General features: G+C 40.5%; 2 protein-coding genes across 6 annotated transcripts in view; both read left to right on the top strand.

Annotated features, from left to right (window-relative positions):
- LOC120779784 overlaps nucleotides 1–647 on the top strand; it is a gene marked incomplete at its 3' end in the record, with an annotated part of 31739 nt that extends 31092 nt beyond the window's left edge. The window contains exon 4 of the mRNA XM_040112159.1: nucleotides 578–647. Coding sequence (XP_039968093.1) covers nucleotides 578–647 — 70 coding nt within the window. The remainder of the gene's footprint in view (nucleotides 1–577) is intronic.
- LOC120779457 (eukaryotic translation initiation factor 4 gamma 3) overlaps nucleotides 1–20199 on the top strand; it is an 85349-nt gene that overhangs the window by 23395 nt on the left and 41755 nt on the right. The window contains exons 1-3 of one of the 5 annotated variants that reach the window (XM_040111720.1): nucleotides 8439–8540; nucleotides 11568–11751; nucleotides 11816–11976. In XM_040111720.1, coding sequence (XP_039967654.1) covers nucleotides 11896–11976 — 81 coding nt within the window. In that variant the 5' untranslated portion in view covers nucleotides 8439–8540; nucleotides 11568–11751; nucleotides 11816–11895. Of the gene's footprint in view, nucleotides 1–8438; nucleotides 8587–9236; nucleotides 9319–11567; nucleotides 11752–11812; nucleotides 11977–20199 lie in introns of those variants that run through there. The other 4 variants (XM_040111715.1, XM_040111716.1, XM_040111719.1 and 1 more) reach the window with 4 other exon arrangements.

Genomic DNA, 20199 nt, shown 5'->3' with positions numbered 1-20199 from the left:
GACGGCTGCGCAAAATGCCAAAACGATTTGGCGCGCCACTTACTTTCACCGGTGAGGAGGTTCAGGGTGTCATCAAAAAGCAAAATCCTCCAAATCCATTGGCCCTGATGGAATCAACATGCTAATGCTAAAGCATCTAGGCTCGACGTGGAGGGGTAGAATATCTCACCAAGGTACTTAATCTGTCGCTGACCACTTCTTCAAATACCCGATGTGTGGAAAGTCGGAAGAGTGGTCTCACTACTGAAACCTGGGAAACCCGCCAACAAAGGGGAATCTTATCGCCTGACAACTCTCCTCTCCCCAGTAGTGAAGATGACTTGAGGCCTTGCTACTCCCGACCTCTCACTCACCACCTGAGCCTAGCCAGCCACCAGCATGGATTCCGAAAAGTACACAGCACCACCACAGCACTTAGCGTCATAAACGCCCAGATAGTTCGTGGACTCAACCAGAAACCACTCTGCGAAAGAACGATCCTCGTAGCGTTGGACCTGTCAAAAGCTTTTGACACGGTCAATCACACAACGCTACTGCAGGACATTGAAACAACTACGCTCCCTCCAGGGTTAAAGAGGTGGACCATGAACTACCTGAGCGGTCGCCAGTCATCCGTACTATTTCGAGGTAAAACATCTAAACTGAGAAGAATTAAACAGGGGGTTCCGCAGGGTGGTGTCCTCTCCCCACTACTGTTTAATTTCTACATCTCGAAACTCCCACAGCCACCAGAGGAGTTTCCATAACCTCGTACGCTGATGACTGCACGATATTGGCGTCGGGCAATGGAATCGATGGCATGTGTTCGAAGGTAAACAGCTGCCTCTCCGATCTTTCTCGTTTCCTCACTGCACGAAATCTAACACTCTCCCCACCAAATCCACAGCGACCATTTTTACCAACTGGACGAAGGAGTATAGACTTGAGCTTAACATTGCAGTCGACGGCGTCAAAATTCCGACTGTCAATAATCCTAAGATTTTAGGTGTAACTTTTCGACAGTCTATGCTCCTTCTCTCCGCATTCGACCGCGATTATCGCCAAAGTACAGAGCCGCAACAAAATCCTCAAGTCGCTAGCCGGCAGCACATGGGGAAAAGACAAAGAAACGTTGTTGGCAACATACAAGGCAATCGGCCGGCCGGTCCTCAATTACGCAGCGCCCATATGGTCGCCTGGATGCAGTGGCACGCAGATGAGGAAACTTCAGACCTCCCAAAATACTGCACTCCGGACCACTACAGGATGTCTCTTGATGTCTCCGATTGAACACCTCCATAGTGAGACGCGCATGCTCCCGGTTAAGGAGCATAACGAACTCCTCTCCAGGCAGTTCCTGCTGGGATGCTTTCGCAGAAATCACCCCTGCAGCCATCTGCTTGGAGCGGAACCGCCTCCTAGGAGCATCAAGAGGTCATTCCTGGATTACGTCGACGACGTCGTACAGTACGCCGACCGGATTTCGGACGCAACTAACTTTCGACAGGTACTGACCGCCATTCCCAGTGGAGCCATCAACACCTTCACCGACTCCCTTCCCGTGAATGGCGTTCTTGGAGTTAAACCACCACTCATCGCAGACGAAGAGCTCCAGCTGCCGCGAGAAACGCGTGTGACCCTTGCGCAACTTCGTTCTGGATACTGTAGCAGGTTAAACTCCTACTTATCCAGAATAGACCCTGACATACTCGATGTATGTCCTGCATGCAACGAGTCTCCGCATGACACTGACCACCTCTTTGCATGCCCCACAAACCCTACCCATCTAACACCCTCCTCCCTTTGGTCCGACCCCGTCGAAACAGCACGTTTCTTGGGCCTACCGTTAGATGACCTCGACGACAACTCAAATGATATTTACCATCCCAACGGGGATTGAATCTCCGTTAAAACAACAACAACAACAACAACTGTCTTAAGGCCTGAGCAGGTCTTAAGATGGCTCCATCCATTGCATGTATTACACCTGACCGAGGTGGAGTTTGGAGCACCGGAGCAACCGTGCTGCAAGGCATTGCTCCAATGACGACAAATACAAATTAACACTCACCGATCCAAACGGGGTTAGGTCGCCGAAAAAACAGCCCTTGGTCGGATGAAATCTGAGTCCATTCCGGTGCGTAGAACCGGCTGTCGTGGGAATTGCAATCGTGCAATCTTTGCTAGTTCTGGTTAAAAACCTAAAACCTTGAAAGCCTGTAGAGTAATCTTATCAATATGCTTTTTGAAGATCTGTTTGTCTGTTTGAAGGTCTTTTACAACCTCGACTTCGCTTATTGTCCGTTGTTTAAGTTATAGTTAGCTGGCGTTCGAAACTGTGACCGTGAGTTTGATACGGCTACACAGTTTTTGATGTTCCAATATGGTTTGTTTTTGGTTGCATCAGCTCGATACTTTGTCAATATCACTCTGAAGAACAAAGTGGTCTTGTTCACTAGTTATCGTACTGAAGATCTTCAAATCATCTAAAAGTTGTCGTTTAAAAAAATATTAAAGAGAGTTGGACCCAGGTGTGATATTTGGGAGACTCCTGAGGTCATATCATGCTTGGTAGGTAGATATCCCTCAACTTTAACTTTAAATTGTCTTCCAATTAGGTACGAGTATGTCCATCTCATGGCGTTACCGACAATGCCGTATCTGCTTAGTTTATTTAGAAGGGTACTATGGTCCATGCTATCGTCCGTGTAGACGGTATGAACAGCAGGGCCGTAATTTAGATCTTTCGCTATGTAGTTTACAAAGACTGGAGGTAGTGAACCTCCCGCGAACGAAACCATGCGGTTTACGGGTGATATCAATATATATAATAGGGAATATATATGTGAGATGTTCACTGAGACACAATTTTGTTGCTAACATCAAACTTATTAATGGTAGCAATGGGTGCAAGCAATCTTGATTATACTTACACACTCTTGGAAAACGATACGAAAATATTGTTATAGCAGGATCAGCGACTTGCTGTGCGCAAGTCCGCCGTCCGTTGCGAGCAAAATGTGTCAAACGTTGAGCCCGTAGAAATCAGCCATCTTTGTTTTCATTTGAACACTGTTGCCATTGCTCAATACGCATATATAGTTTTGTACACATCTAAGTTTACAATTACAATTTTTCACAATATAAAATATCAAAACTGAAAACGAACTATTAAAAAAAAATGGGATGACCAAAAATAAATTAAATCTGGTCGGCACTACCTCCTACTCAAATTAGCCCTTCCTTACTTGTTTTATTTTAATATATTGTATTACTATATTCAATCATGCATTTTTATTAATTTTCATTCATAAAATCACTTTAAATAATTTTGTCCGGTTTTTGAGACCAAATGCTCCTATGTGCGACGTAATGAATATTTTTAAAAGTAATAGTTGTTAGTTCCTGGCTTTTGTTTATCAGCAAAATTACGCTGTTGATCTTTAAATCAATATAATCGTTTTTGTACCAGCGGTTTGGTAGTTTTGCTGTCACTTCATTCCCCAGCTATATTTTTGTGTTCCGGTATCTGAATGATTTAGACTGTGTTACAACTAAATAGTATGTTCCCTTAACCATTAGCAATTTTTTACTCGTGGGAAAAGATTGCTTTGACTGTCGCTAAATATATGAATATGCTCATTCCTATAGTTGCGTTGGAGGTTGATGTTTGCATACCGGCTTTTTGCAGAAACTTCTGACTGTTTGGTACATATGTCTTGCATGTTGATTGATCACACTGTGGACTGGTGTGAGTTCTATTATGTCTTCTAGCACTGCTGTCGCGCACGTACGCATTGCTCCAGATGCACTTCCACACACCAGCCTCTGAAGCTTGGATAGTTAGTTGAAGCTTCAGTGATATCATTAACGCTCTTACTCCCAATGTCACCGCTTCATATGTAATCCTTGTATACATTCAACTAATGATCCGCCGAAGAGTGGAGTTCATCGGAGGCCCAAATCATCAACATTTCTTTGACACGGTATTCCATTGTTTGCTACCAAATTCATCGACAATGGGGTCAGTATTCCTCCTTGTAGGCAACCCCCTGTGGTACCAATTCCTATCTTTCTCTCAATTACAGGGACATCATTATTATTGTACGAAGAACGGCTTCTATCCATCTTTCTGAGAGAATTACTGTTGGTAATTTTGGCGATATGTACTGAAAGGGGTTTCTTGACCTCAACTTCCAATGCGAACCTTAAGATCTGACATAGAGGGCTCTTTGGATGCCCTCCATTGCGAAATCAGCTCAATCGAAAGGTTGTAGTTGCTGTAGCAGCAAAAAGTAATTCCGACTGGTGACGAGTTGACAGTCCGTGGCTGGATAAAACTCGAGGTACATTCCGTTTACTCAAACCCGACTTTCTTAAGAACGGTACTCACGGTAATATCCGGTACTTCCTCCTCTACCTCATTCCGCAGAAAATTTAGAAAAAATTAAATTTCATGTTCTATAAGATACAATCCCTTAATAATTATTAATTTTTGTTAATTACTCTTTTCTCATAAGTTGTCATAATTTTTGTTTTGAATATCACTTTGGTAAATTGTCGTTTACGCAACAAAACATAACGTCGGGCATTAGCGTTTTAAACAGAGATAAAGAGATGTCCAACTCCAGCCTGACAGCTAATCGAGTTCAGTAGGTTTTGACATTTATTGGAAATGAGCTATGGCCAGATTGAAATCTTACCAAAAAAAATATGTAAACGGAGGGATTTGTTGCATCGTTGAAGACCACTTATAAAAAATGTAAAACAATGAAAATTAAATAAATTTGTAAAATTTAAAGGTATTTGATGAAACGTTTTGTAATTTGAGGCTTCATAGTATTATTTTCAACAGAAAATGATTAAAAACATTTAATGATTGACAGCAAACAAGCTTAAATTCTTTTATTGGGTATTGAAAGATCAAGTCAGTTGTTCTAATATACTTTAAAAGGATTCAAATAGTTTCTCCATATAATAAATAACCACTATATAGTAATTTTTATTCGTACTAAATGTTGGGTATTGGGTTGATAAATGCCCAAAAATTATTATTTGGTTCAATCTGGCTATAATGGAAAATGTTATAAAAAACGAAAGTTTTGAAGCGCTCTCACACTGGAATAAGTTGAACATGCCTTTATTCCTGGTTTTTGGTCGGCTTTAGTATACCATCCCACGATTTCAGGGTTAAAAGTGGTATGGTTGGATAGTGCTGATGCTCCAGATTAAGAATATATATAATTATTGCCGCCGCAAACTTATAGTTTTCGAGATATTTGCATTTAAAGTTGAAAATTTTGCAAATTTAATTTTGCAATTTCTCGACTTATGGTTAGTTTTTCTTCCGTATTATGCACTTTTTATACACTTACAATTCACTACAATATTTTTACATATTTATTTTTTATTAATATTTTAGATGTTTGCTTAAAATAAGCATTTTATATTTAACATAAATATTATTACACGCACAATAACAAGAATGATAGAATACAAGATTACGACGACCGCCATTATGAAACGTCATAGTTACGTGTTGAGAAGAAGAAGAGTGAAAAACTGTCAAATGGCTTGCAAATTGTAAACAGAAAAGTAAACACTTTTGTAAATTCGCAAAATATTGTTAATTCTTTCGATTTTAATGAAAAGTTTTAGTGAAGCGATTGAATATTGTTGAGTGAAAAGATTTGAATCATTTCTAAAAGAGAAATATATCGGCCTATTGATAATAAAATTGTCTATTAAGTTGTGATTCAAATGGAGAAGACGTTTCTTGTGTTGTATATAAATATATACATATATTATAAGTTCAGATGTATCAGATGTATGAAATTATGATAAAAGAATTGTGAAATTATTAATTTAGTATTAAATATATAATTTCTTTTGCAAAATAACACCCATTTTTTGGGAACTTTTAAATCGCCCGGAAAACTGAAAAAACTCGTTTTCGATCCTTTAATTGCATAATAATTATTACAACAAGCCACTGCACATTTCATTTTAAAAAATTAATATAATTATGCTTAGAAATTTAAATAAATACAACAGTACACTTACACTGGTTTTCTTCATTTGAACAATTTCCACACATGCTACTCTATTTATTGTGGATGTGCCTAAAACTAATTATATACATATTTTCTCGCATCGATATTCTAAACATTCCACTGAAATTTTTCCTGCAAAGACGAATGAATTAATATTATTTTGGGAATTTCAAAAAGTGTTTACTTTTCTGTTTACAATTTGTATGCATTTCTATGCTTGTTCGTCTCAACGCATAAGTGTGACGTCACGAAATTGTTGCACAATGCATTTGTTTTTGTAAGAGTTGTCAAGAGCTAAACCGAAAAAAACTAACTGTAAACTAGTGTCGTAATCTTGTATTCTATTATTCTTGCACAATAACAATAAGTGTTCCGTGTTGTCAAATAATAAGTATTGCCATGTCTACACATTTATCAAACGAATAAAAAAGAGGTTTATACGCCAAATACATAAATCATTATCCTTTTTCTTGCTATATCATGAGTAATAATCAAAAAAGGAAGTTTCACTCGAAAAAAAACCTGACACACCCTGGTGTTGGCACACCCCGGTGTTGGATCGGCCAGGGTTATTTTTTTGAAGCGCGGCCAAAGGCCGCCAATGCAAAAAGGAGTTTTACTCGAAAAAAAACCTGACACACCCCGGTGTTGGATCGGCCAGGGTTATTTTTTTGAAGCGCGGCCGAAGGCCGCCAACGCAAAAATTAGTTTTACTCGAAGAAAACTCTGACACACCCTGGTGTTGGCACACCCCGGTGTTGGATCAGCCAGGGTTAATTTTTTGAAGCGCGGCCGAAGGCCGCCAACGCAAAAAGGAGTTTAAATCGTAAAAACCTGACACAACCAGGTGTTGGTCGCCCAGGATAATTTTTTTCATGCATTTGAGTTTTTTTTTTATTTATTTTTATTGTTTTCAATCATTTGTGATATGGTAACACTTATTATTTGACAACACGGAACACTTATTGTTATTGTGCGTGTAGTAATATTTATGTAAAATATAAAATGCTTATTTTAAGCAAATATCTAAAATATTAATAAAAAACAAATATTTAGAAATATTGTAGTGAATTGTAAGTGTATAAAAAGTGCATAATACGGAAGAAAAACTAACCATAAGTCTATTCTCAGCGATAGTCAAGCGGCACTAAAAGCGATCTCATCGTACGAGACCAAATCGCTTTTAGTAGAAGAATGCATAGGAAGGCTAAACCGCCTGTCCCTGTGCAACCGGGCGCACCTAATTTGGGTACCAGGGCATAAGGAAGTAGAAGGGAACGAGAAGGCTGACGAGCTGGCCCGCACGGCGGCAGCGTCCAAGATTTGGGGACCAGAGCCGTTCGTAGCAGCAGGACCCCACATTCTTAAGGAGCTGCTCCGCACGGAGGAGAGAGAGCGGCACTGGCGGCAGGCAGCAAGTATGCGCCTCGCCAAGCTGCTCCTAGGAGGATATAACCTCTCCAGGTTTAAGGAATTAGTTAACCTCCCCCGTGAGAAATTCCGAATCCTCGTCGCAGTCTACACAGGGCACTGCAAGCTCAGGAAGCACCTGTCCAACATGGGCTTGGTCTCCTGTGCTAACTGCCGGTTCTGCGACCTGGAACAGGAAACACCAGCACACCTTATCCTAGATTGCACAGCAATCTGTGGAAAAAGGCTTAAGGCCCTGGATTCCATCTTTATCAGCAGGGATCACATCACCTCACTAGTGCCCGGCAAACTACTGGAATTTTTCAGACTGCTGGGGCTTTGGGAGGTCATGTGATACAGGAGAGGGCACAATAGACCCAAGGTCGCGGTGCAGAACCTCAATAATACTCTTATCTTATCTTAACCATTAGTCGAGAAATTGCAAAATTAAATTAAAATAATTTTCAACTTTAAATGCAAATATCTCGAAAACTATAAGTTTGCGGCGGCAATAATTATATATATTCTTAATCTGGAGGATCAGCACTATCCAACCATACCACTTTTAGCCCTGAAATCGTGGGATGGTATACTAAAGTTTCCCCCTGGTTTTAAATATGGATATATGAAACGGTTAAATGCTTGCAGTAGTAGTATTCAATAAAATTTATAGCGCAACTCTGTAAGCAGTCTCTAGGCACTTTTTGAGACATTTTAAAGGAAAGTCTCAATATATGGCAAGTTACTATTCAATCTTTAATCACAAAACAAAAATAGAAAACTAATGCAGATATACCTAAGTCTCCATTGGCAATAAATTCAATTGTCTAGACGACGTTTATTGTCTTTCGAGATACCTGGTAAGCGATGTGCAGTCTCTAATGGCCTATTGGCAATAAAGTTGTCGTTCCATGTGAATATATATTGCGTAAAATAATCTGTGGCAACGCCATTGGTGAAAATGTGACTATTGACAAAAAAATAGTAAGTGTGCGACGTTGCGCGTTGATGCTAAATGTGTGGCGAGGGTTGGCTTTATTGATGCTACTAATTAAGGCTTAGTAATGTTCAATGTGTGTAATTTCGCACTTGTTAGAGGTAAATTATTCTTAAAAATAGGTTGCTCGTTATTCAAAATAATGAGGTAAGGAATATTTCTATCAGTGTTAAGAAAATGTGTTTTGAAGTTTTTGCGAAATTCCTTAAAATTGTGAAATATTCCACGAAACATGAAAAACATGAAATATGTTATTAAACTGCTGTTACCTGCTATTTTGCCACGTGTATTTGCATGAAAGCGAACAAAGTTGATGTAGTGACTAGTTGATCTGTTGGCTAATAATGAAAGCTCTGGGTATATACATAAGTATATCGCAGATCTTCTACCTACGTTTACACCCATGTGATAATAAACTTCACAAATAAATGATTTACTGCTAAAATGCTTGTGTAACATGTGTAAAATTTAATCATTGTGTTCGATTTCAATATTTCAACAAGGCGTACATATAAAGGTTATTCTTTTTATTTTGGGCACATATACAAAAGTCAATTCTTATAAGATTTATTCAATGCGTATTGAGAAAAGAAATTTCAAATAAACCGCAAATTCCAAGCTCAAAATGACGTTAACTCTACTGTACCGAAAATATACATACTTGCTAATATAAGGTATAAAAGTGTTTCTACATTAAATGCAAGTGTCCGGCCATGCAATTTTGTACACGTGACTAGAGGTAGTAATTTTGTTGTGTTGACGGTTGTTAGTTATTTACTACAAAATCAAAATGCTTCTGTAGAGTAGAGAATAACAATAAAAAGTTGATACATTATAATGGCTCAGGGATAGAATTTGCCGAGTTCGAGGTTAAAATGGGTATGTAATGTTAGAAGAAGTTCTCCATATTATGTAGAAAGGCTGGGATTTAGAATATCATTCCCCGGTTTCGGAGTTAAGAAAGGTTTTCATAATAAAAAAAGACTATTATTGCGGATTTATTTCGTAAATATGGATTGAGTAATTTTACTCGGACCTTTTGTACATTATTGACCATTTTGCTAGGGTTTTTTTTCCTCATTTTTTTAGTTTATAAATTTTAGAATTTTTTCTCCAAACTTCTTTTGTAAAGTCCGTGTTCACTGTCATTTCAAAACTACTTGATCGTTTCATTTCAAACTTTACATGAAAAAATTAGGCACGATTCCGATTACTTTGGCGGAGGGGTAAAAAAAACGAATTTCCGTATAAATGGGGTATCTACGGATAGGGGAGCTCCTCCAGAGGAGGAATATCCAAGAATAATGTAAAAATTACTAATATTTTTTAAAATATTCACGATTAAAAGTTCAAAAATTTGCACTAAGAAAACATAATATTTCTCTATGTTTCACAAAATTTTTTCACATTTTTTACTTTGTATATTTAAATACACACTCTAAGCTTTGAAATAAGCTCACATTTCACATTAATTTTTCAATTTTTAAGCTAAATTTTGTAAATCACTTAGCACACTCATCGTTGAAAAGGTCAGATTGTTTACAATTATGAGGAAAACGAGCCTTGCCACATCTTAAACAGTATATATGTAGGATTTTTAACAATTTTTCTTTGTTTGTTTTATCGCGTGATTCTTTTTTCTATATTAAACATAAAAAAATACTTTCTACCTATGTATATGTGTAAAACGTAATTTATGTGACTGAAGTGCTTTCGCGTAGTACTCCTTTCTGCGTTGGCAGCCTTCGGCCGCGCACTAAAAAAATAACCCTGGCCGAGCGAATACCCGGGGTGACTGTAGTACTTTCGCGTAGTACTTCTTTCTGCGTTAAAAATAAAAAACATATTAACTTTTTGCTGACAGATATAATAACCAAAAAATATAACCACTTTATATCCGAAACTCATATTTAAAATATAATAATATATATATCGTCACCTAAAATACAAACCAATGTATCATAAAAAATGAATGGAAATCGCTGACAGATATAATAACCAAAATATATAACTACTTTATATCCAAAACTCAAATTTTGTTTCAATATGAGTGCATGATAACCGAAAAATATAACCACTTTATATCCAATATGCAAACAAAATTTAAGTTTTCGTTATAAAATTGATACATTTTGGTTATTATATCTGTCAGCGATTTCAATTTATTTTTTATGATACATTGGTTTGTATATTAGGTGACGATATATATATTATTATATTTAAAATATGAGTTTTGGATATAAAGTGGTTATATTTTACGGTTATCATGCACTCATATTGGAACAAAATTTGAGTTTTCGTACTGTACTGTACTGTACACCTTACACTTTATTACGTAATATTATTATATAATATTACTTATACAAATGTATATAGTATTATTATATAATATTACTAATACATGTATATAATATTACTTATTTGCTTAATAAATTTAAAAAAGAAAATATCCATATGCATGAATAGAGGAATTTTTGCGAAAAAGAGGAATTTTAGCGAATTGCCTTGTCATCACATGGCAGCGCTCCATTTCTTCGTAATTTTTGGTAAACAAATGAGGTTCAAAAGAGTGTAAAATGTAATTTTTGAAATAAAGATTGTTTATATAAAAAACCTGCTAAAAGTGTAAAATGTGGATTTATTTAAAAGATTATAGTGTAATTTAATTAATTTGAAGAGAAAAATGTGATTAACGTGGTGAAATAGCTTCTTGAAATGTTCGAATTTTGCGAATTTTTGAACTTTAAGGTCGAATATCTCCTAAACTAAGCGTTTGCGGTACCTATAACCTTATATATTTTTTAATCAGGAGGACTTCTTCTTTCCAACGGTACCTTCAAATCGCGGCGCCAAAGAAATCGGAATTGTGTCAAAAATTATTCTAGATTGTCAAAGGTATGCTCAATAATGTACAAAAGGTCCAACTAAAATAACTCAATCTATATTTAAGAAATAAATTCGCAAGAGAAGTAATTTTTTCTTAAAAACCTAATTCCCTCCCTTAAATACATATACTAGCTAATCCGACCATGTTTGTTTTGCCATAGACTTTATTCTTGGGATATATTTTTTTAAGACTTTGGCGCCAAAGTAATCGGAATCTTGTCCTTATTGCTTAATAATTCTAGGTAATACATCATAAATTAACGAAAGCAGTTCTGTACAGCACGAAATATATTACCATATAAACTACAAGACCTTTTTCCAGTCGAAATAAACGAAAAACCTCGAGGTAACGGTTGGGAATTGTGTGCACCAAAAACTAGCCTGTTTCTAAAGAAGTTATTAAACGATCATCGATTTGTAATTTAGGTGAGAAAATTGTATAGACATTTTTATATTTATAATTTATAAATCTTTACATCATTAATAGAAGGTTATGTAGCTGCACCACACTGAAATAATCTGTAACCCCTTAAAGTGGGACGCCACTAAATCTGTTTATTAGTCCACGTTATGCAAACAACGGCTTTGTTCGGATCAACAGTTCAGCCACACATTGTAAGAGCCATGCAGTCACAACCCTCACAAAACATGGTAAGTTTCAAAATCAAACTGTTAAGTATGCATACATGTTAGCAGAATAAATTATGCATCGTAATTATTACGTTAGCTTATTTTATCTTAGCTTAGTTCAAAACTTTGAATAATTAGCACGAGGCATTTTCGCTTCAAGCAGGCGACTGCAGGAATGGTTTTACGAAAATACTACAGTAGAAGCGGCTTGGAGAGAAGTTTAGTTTGAAGATCCCGCCGATTTCATTGTATGTTGCCTACAACGTTTCTTTGTTGGAAATTTAACGCCATCGACTGTAATATTAGGGTAAAGTCTGTACTTCTTCTTCCAGTTTGTGCATGTGGTTGCTGTGAATTCAGTGGCGGAGAGTGTACAATCATTAGCGTAGGAGGATGTAGAAATTCGCTCTGGTCGCTGAGATAGTTTCGAAATGTAGAAATTAAACAACAACGGATAGAGGACACCACCCTGGGGAACCGCAATGTTAACTCTTCTCAATTTAGAATTTTTATCTCAAAACAGTACAAATGATTCCGACTCCTCTTTCGGAAATTAATATGATGGGTGAATTGGAGTTAGAGGAAGATATGGACTTCTGCACAGATGATACCTTACCTATGCCTTATCCTTGTACTGTGTGTGTTTGGCTACCAAGCTGTCGGCAGCCTCCTTTAGTCTCTAGACCTGGTATCTCCTATTGTGGGTTCAGCTATTCTAGTGTGCAAACCGGTGCTGCCACATTCTCTTTCTCCAGCGCCATGGCCGACACAATTCAGTATTGGTTGATATGCCTGCTGTTGCTGTTATAACGGAAGCGGACTGATGTCCACGTTAGGATGATAAGGGTTATGTGGGTTGTCGTCGACGTCATCTAGCGGGAGGCTCAGGAAACGTGCTGTATCCGCGGGGTCGGACCAAAGGGAAAGGGGTGTTAAATGAGTAGGGTTGGCGGGGCATGCAAAGAGGTGGCCGTGTCATGCAGAGACTCATTGCATGCAGGATATATGTATATTGGATATGTCGGGGTCTATTCTGGACAAATAGGACTTTACCTTGCTACACTATCCAGAACGAAACTGCGCAAAGGTCACTCGCGTTTCTCGTGGCAACTCGAGCTCCTCGTCTGCAATGGCTGATGATTTGACTACAAGAAAGCCATTCACTGCTAGAGAGTCGGTGAATGTGTTGATAGGTCCACTGTGAATGGCGGTCAGTACCTCTCGGAATTTAGTAGCGTCTGAAGATTTCGGTTTGTTGACATTCTGGAGATATTGGCATCGGTGAAAGTAAGTGGCGCGCAGTCGATTGGTATTTTTTGCAGCCGTCGGTTAACATATCGCATGGTGTTTTCTACCGATGGGTGAAGCGTAAATTGCCGGCTAAAATAGCTCGTGCACTTCTTCGGGTCTGATCAGGCATGACCATTGCATTGAACTTTAACACGGTCATCATGTCTCTTCGGGTTAGACAAAGCCTTGACAAAAGCCTAGAGCTTACTCACACCGTTGGAGAAGTTGCAGGACTTAAGGTGCTATATCCATTTCGTCCGCTTATGCTGGCTTACCAATCGCCAAATCTCTAAATTGTGATCCCTTATTCGGGGATCCCCGGGATCGGCAATGCGTAAGGCGTAGCGCTCATTAGCTGAAACAGCTGCTTCGGCTCCGACATTGGGGCAGAGTACCGCTATGCTTCCAGCCGGAATGAAGCGAGAGCGGTAGCTGCTTCGATCACCTTGCGGAATCGACGTTCGCCAACAGATGTGTCCGTAGCAGAGAGCTGCAACGAGTATGATAAAATCAGAACAAACAGTCGTGCCAAAAATACAATCAAATCAGTTCAGTTCAACATAGACAACATTATTAATCAATTCGTATAGCCGCCAGCGTGAAGTGACCTGATGCAACACGAACAATCTGTTCTTCGGCAATCACGATCGTGTCAGCGGTATGACTGGCTTCGGTTGCAATCTTATCATGTCAGTTCATAGCGTTGCGACGATTGTTGGAATTGAAATGAACAAACAACAACAATTTTCTGCCGGACTGATTTGAATCAAGTGTGGCAAAAAATGTATCAGCTTTGAAAGTGTGCGCATTGTACAAATTTTCGAAGCGTAAACAATGGAAATTCAATCGAGAACCTACATACATACATTTGCTGTATATGTACATATATACATACATACATGTATATACAAACATATATAATATATTTGAAATAGAACAAAAGTGCACTACTTAATCAGTGTTTAGGGGATGATATACAAACCAAACTCTGTCGATCATTTCAATCATTGAAGCATGAGTTTGCATCACTTCGGGTATTTTCTGCTGATACGAACGTTCATAAACAAATCAGATATAAGCTGATCGCTAGTGATACAAAGTTGTTCTCTATGTTGTGCGCAGAAATAAAGGGGGGCCTTTAGTATATATCCTACGCTTTCATGATTAAAAGCTGTATGGTCGAATAGAGCTTATGCTCCAGATTAAGAATATATATAATTATAGCCGCCGCAAACTTATAGTTTTCGAGATATTGGCATTTAAAATTTCGAAAATTTTATTTTGCAATTTCTTAATTTATAGCAACTTTTTCTTTCATATTATGTACTTTTTATACACTTATACTTTACTACAATGTTTCTACATATTTATTTTATATTAATTATTTAGATATTTGCTTAAAATAAGTATTTATTTTTAACACAAATTTCGCTACATGCACAATAACATAAGTGTTTCGTGTTGTCAAATAATAAGTGTTACCATAGCCAAACGATTGGAAACAATAAAATTAAATAAAAAACTCAAACGAAGGAAACAAATACTATCTTAAAAATATACTGAAATCCAACGATCCTACACCGGGGTGTGTCAAGTGTTTTTCGAGTAAAACACCTTTTTGCGTTGGCGGCCTTCGGCCGCGCTTCAAACAAATAATCCTGGCCGATTCAACACCGGAGTGTGTCAAATTCGTTTTTTTTTTGTTTTTAGTAAAACTCCTTTTTGCGTTGGCGGACTTCGGAAAAGAGGTAATGATTTATGTATTTTGGGTATAATCCTATTTTTTATTAAGTTTTATTCGTTTGATAAATGTGTAGATATGGCAATATTTTTTATATACGACATGGAACACTTATCTTATTGTGCGTGTAATGAAATTTGGGGCGAGCTGTTACAGGTGCCCATAACTTTGGTGAGTTTTGGTCATTCATTGTGCTGAATGTCGAATCGTCAATCTGTTCTGCCAGTTCCATTTCCTACGATTGTTTCACTGTCAGGAATGCCAAAGATCCTGGTGCGCGTTGGTTACGTTTAAACCGGTAGAACTCGGCGGTTTGAGCGGCTGTTTAGCTTGGTTTCTTGGACCGCAGCTATCGTACGCGTTCCCGGTTCGTAAGTGCAACCTATCTCCTAGATCTTGCTCTGGAGTCGGTTGCAGTTGAATTGAAGAATGCGGGTTTATCGCGGGTGTCCGTGGGTGAGGCAGTGGCGTGTAGGTAGTGTCTGTTTTAGCGCAAACGCCGCAGAAAAATTCCTTCGGGCCCGGGTTGGACTCGATGCCAGCACGAGTCAGGAAGATACGGAGCATCACTGCTGCAAGGCATTGTTCTAATGACGACAAACTTACATTAATACTTACCGATCCAAACGGGGTTAGATCGCCGAAAAAACAGCCCTTTGCCGGATAAAATCCAAAACAATTCCGGTGCGTAGAACCGGCTGTCTTGGGAATTGAACAACCGAAGGCCTGCTCTGTAAGAATGCTGGTTCACATGCAGAAAGTAAGAAGAAGAATGAAGAATTTTGCCAGAGAATAGTTCTTCCTTCCTACCTTGAGTATAAAGATCATATCGCGGTTCTCCATATTTCAGTTATGTACGCCAGTGTGAGGCTATCCCTCATCACCCGAACAAGGTGCGGTAGTAGAACTTCCGTCCACCTCCTGAGATTTGAATTTCTGTACCGAAGCCATAGCTCACTTGATTGAGTTTGCAGTAAACAGTTGCCTTGGGACTACCCGAGCTACGCGAGATGGCTTGTGTTACAGGTAGGTTGGCATCTCGAATTGTTCCTGGGAAGCGCTCCCGCTGATGTACCGTAGCTTTTTCTTCCGTCTGGTCGAATACGTCCCGCCGCTTCTTTTAATCCCAATACAGTCTCAGTCTTGCCTTGTGCACTCTAGCTGCTTCTTGTGTAGAGAGGTCGTTTTCACAGAACTATCTAAAGCTTGCCTGTTTTGCAGACCTTATATCCTTGTTATAGGAGGTTTTTTTGTTTTTTTGAACTATTAATTTTTTTCAATGAAATTTCCTTGGAAATCCCCTAAAACAAAATTCCCTGAAAATTTGAGCCCTTAATATTAACATTAAGGACTGGAGCATGGCATGCAAAAATTTTCCATTGAAAATAGACGACAATCGTGAGTTTTTATTATTAAATTTCTATAGCTCAGAGGCATTTTATGGCATCGCTTTGACTTTAGACACATATTCCTCAGAATTGAACACTACAAAAGTAGCCATTGCGACAAAGTCGAAAATCACAGCGGCGAGATAGTACGGGGCTCTGAACTTGATTTTTCCACGGAAATGAAATCCTCAGATCCTCTAAACAACTCTTCCATAAGAAGATCTTGGAGCACAATAAGCTCCTCCGGCCCCAATGTCTACGCCGGGTAATTAAGAGGCAGCACAGCTATTCGGATGCCTTTTGAGAGCATCCGCATATCGGTGTAGTCCTTCCTGGTAGGCTTCTGTGACGTAATTTAGCCGTTTTTCCGTTCTTTGTCGTTCCTTGTGTCTTGGCTTACTCTTTTGGTGGTTTTATTTGTTTACTGTCATCATTGGGTCGCAACTTGGTTCAACACGATGAGCTGTGGGGTATACCCTGGTATAAAGGAACGAGATGGTAAGGCCATCGTTACTTTTCAATTCAGCCCGGTGTTGGGAAGGCTCCATTCGATTACAACCGAACTAACTTCCTGGTTGCAAATCATCCAATGAGCACGGCAGTCGCATAACATCTTGGATTAGCTGATGGTGCGGGAAGCTTGAAATTTTTATATTCAGTAAATGGAAACTACGGTTGGTATTGACCCAATTTTATCTATTGTTGGTATTACGAGGATCGTTCTTTCGCAGGGTGGTTTCTGGTTGAGGCCACGAACTATCTGGGCGTTTATGACGCTAAGTGCTGTGGTGGTGCTATGCACTTTTCGGAATCCATGCTGGTGGCTGGCTAGGCTCAGGTGGTGAGTGACGGTCGGGAGTAACAAGACCTCAAGTGTCTTCACTACTGGGTAGAGGAGAGTTATCGGTCGATAAGATTCCCCTTTGTTGGCGTGTTTCCAAGGTTTCATTAGTGGGACCACTCTTCCGACTTTCCACACATCGGGTATTTGAAGAGTGGTCAGCGACAGATTAAGTACCTTGGTGAGATATTCTACTCCCGTCGAGCCTAGATGCTTTAGCATTAGAATGTTGATTCCATCAGGGCCAATGGATTTGGAGGATTTTGCTTTTTTGATGACACCCTGAACCTCCTCACCGGTGAAAGTAAGTGGCGCGCCGTCGTTTGGCATTTTGCGCAGCCGTCGGTTAACACATCGTTTAGCTTTGTCTACCGAAGGGTGCAGTGTGAACTGCCGGCTAAAATAGCTCGCGCACTTCTTCGGGTCCGAAGAGGCATGACCATTGAATTGAACTTCAACTCGGTCGTCATGTCTCTTCGGGTTAGACAGAGCTTTGACAGTAGCCCAAAGCTTACTCACTCCGGTGGAGAGGTTGCAGGACTTCAGGTGTTCTAACCATTTCGTCCGCTTATGTTGATTTACCATACGCCGAATCTCCAAATTGAGATCCCGTATTCGGGGATCCCCGGATCGGCATGGCGTAAGGTGTCGCGCTCATTAGCTAAAAACGGCTGCTTCGGCTGGGAAATTTGGGCGGATTTCCGCTATTCTTCCAGCCGGTATGAAGCGAGCGGTAGCTGCTGCGATCACCTTGCGGAATTGACGTTCGCCAACGCATACGTCCGTAGGAATGGGTAGAGCGTTGAAGGTGTTTCAGTAAATTCTGTGAAGCCGACCCAATTAGCTTTGTTAAAGTTAAAGTAGGTGCGGTTGTCCACAGAAACAAAATCAGAGGCTTCTCGATCGAAATAATTATGGGCAGATGGTCTGATGCGAGAGTTAGCATAGGTCGCCAGGTTATGCTGTTTATCAGACCACCGCTAGCAATGGTAATGTCCGGCGAGCTATTACAAGTGCCCATAACTCTGGTGGGGGCTTCGTCATTCATTGTGCAGAATGTCGAATCGTCAATCTGTTCCGCCAGCTCCATCCCCCTACGATCATTTGACAGGCAGGAATGCCAAAGATCGTGGTGCGCGTTAAAGTCGCCTAGTACCAAACGGTTTTCACCACGAAGTAGCGCACTTATATTCGGGTGATATCCTGTTGGGCAACATGTAACTGGAGGGATGTATATATTAAATATTTCGAGCTCGACATCGCCTGACCGGATAGCTATACCCTGACATTCTAGGGTAGTATCCCCTGGGGTCGATGTCTACATCGATTAGACGATACTGCACGGTGTTGTGCAATATGAAAGCTAGGCCACCACCATTATCTCGCTCGCGATCTTTACGTATAACGTTGAAACCTGCACAACTCAGAAGATCTGAGCGGCTGTTTAACTTGGTTTCTTGGACCGCAGCTATCGATAGGCGTTCCCGATTCATTAGTGCAACTATCTCCTCGATCTTGCTCTGGAGTCCGTTGCAGTTGAATTGAAGTAGCCGGGTTTGTCGCGGGTGTCCGTGAGTGATCCTGGGGTGAGGGAGTGACGTGGGTGGAAGTTGTTGCAGCTGTAGTACCCGCAGGGCGGTTGTCGCCCTGGGGTGTTGGTTGGCGACGCCACTGTTGTGAGCTGCGGGGCAGACTCCCGCAGCATGGGGCAACGTATGAGTCACTCCACTTCACGTGGTGCGCAGGGCCGGAACACGTCGTCGAAAAATGACACCAGCCAGTACAAGAATTGCACTTGACGGATGTCACATTCCGGCGTATGACGGCCTGACACACGGAACAGACTGTGCGAGGGACCAAGAGCTGCTGGTTGGTTCTCGCACGAGGATTGGAGCGGGATGAAGGTTGGGGGGGGGACAAGTCAGAAGGGGGAGTTATGTTGCCTGATTGAGCTCCTAGGGACCGTGGAGGTCCTTTGTTGGCCACTTGGATTGGGTGGCGGCGCGGCGCGCGAACTGTGTGCGGATTGCACAGTCGTAGAGGCTTGTGTCGCAATATTGCGCAGGCAACATGGGGCCACGTAACGCGTGGTCCACTCCTATGGGTCTTAAGGCCTGAGCAGGTCTTAAGATGGCTCCATCCATTGCATGTGTTACACCTGACCGAGGTGGAGTTTGGATGGAGCCGTTTTGCGCATACGCAGCAGAAAAATTCCTCCGGGCCCGGGTTGGACTCAATGCCAGCGCGAGTCAGGAGGATACGGAGCAACCCTGCTGCAAGGCATTGCTCTAATGACGACAAACACAAATTAATACTCACCGATCCAAACGGGGTTAGATCGCCGAAAAAACAGCCCTTGGTCGGATGAAATCCGAGTCAATTCCGGTGCGTAGAACCGGCTGTCGTGGGAATTGTACGACGTCGTACAGTACGCCGACCGGACTTCGGACGCAACTAACTTCCGACAGGTACTGACCGCCGTTCACAGTGGAGCCATCAACACCTTCACCGACTCCCTTCCCCTGAATGGCGCTCTTGCAGTGAAACCACCAACCATCGCAGACGAAGAGCTCGAGTTCCCGCGAGAAACGCTAGTGACCCTAGCGCAGCTTCGTTCTGGATAGCAGGTTAAACTCTTACTTATCCAGAATAGACCCCGACATATCCAATGTATGTTCTGCATGCAGGACGGAGACTCGTCCGCATGACACTGACCACCTCTTTGCATGCCCTGCCAACCTTACCCATCTAACACTCCTTTCCCTTTGGTCCGACCCCGTCGAAACATCACGTTTTCTGGGCCTCTCGGTAGATGACAACATAGATAACTCTTACCATCCTAACGGGGATTGAGGAGCCGTTAAAACAACAACAACAACAGGTCTACAATTCGGTAACAGCGGACTTCAAATGTTATGTTCCAATTTCGACACTTTTTGGACGATATATTTCATACCTTCAAGGTATTATTTTTGTAATGTTAT

Source organism: Bactrocera tryoni, unplaced genomic scaffold (genome assembly GCF_016617805.1).
Source record: "Bactrocera tryoni isolate S06 unplaced genomic scaffold, CSIRO_BtryS06_freeze2 scaffold_11, whole genome shotgun sequence".
In the NCBI taxonomy this organism is placed as follows: domain Eukaryota; kingdom Metazoa; phylum Arthropoda; class Insecta; order Diptera; family Tephritidae; genus Bactrocera; species Bactrocera tryoni.
This window is presented reverse-complemented; position numbering and strand designations above follow the sequence as displayed.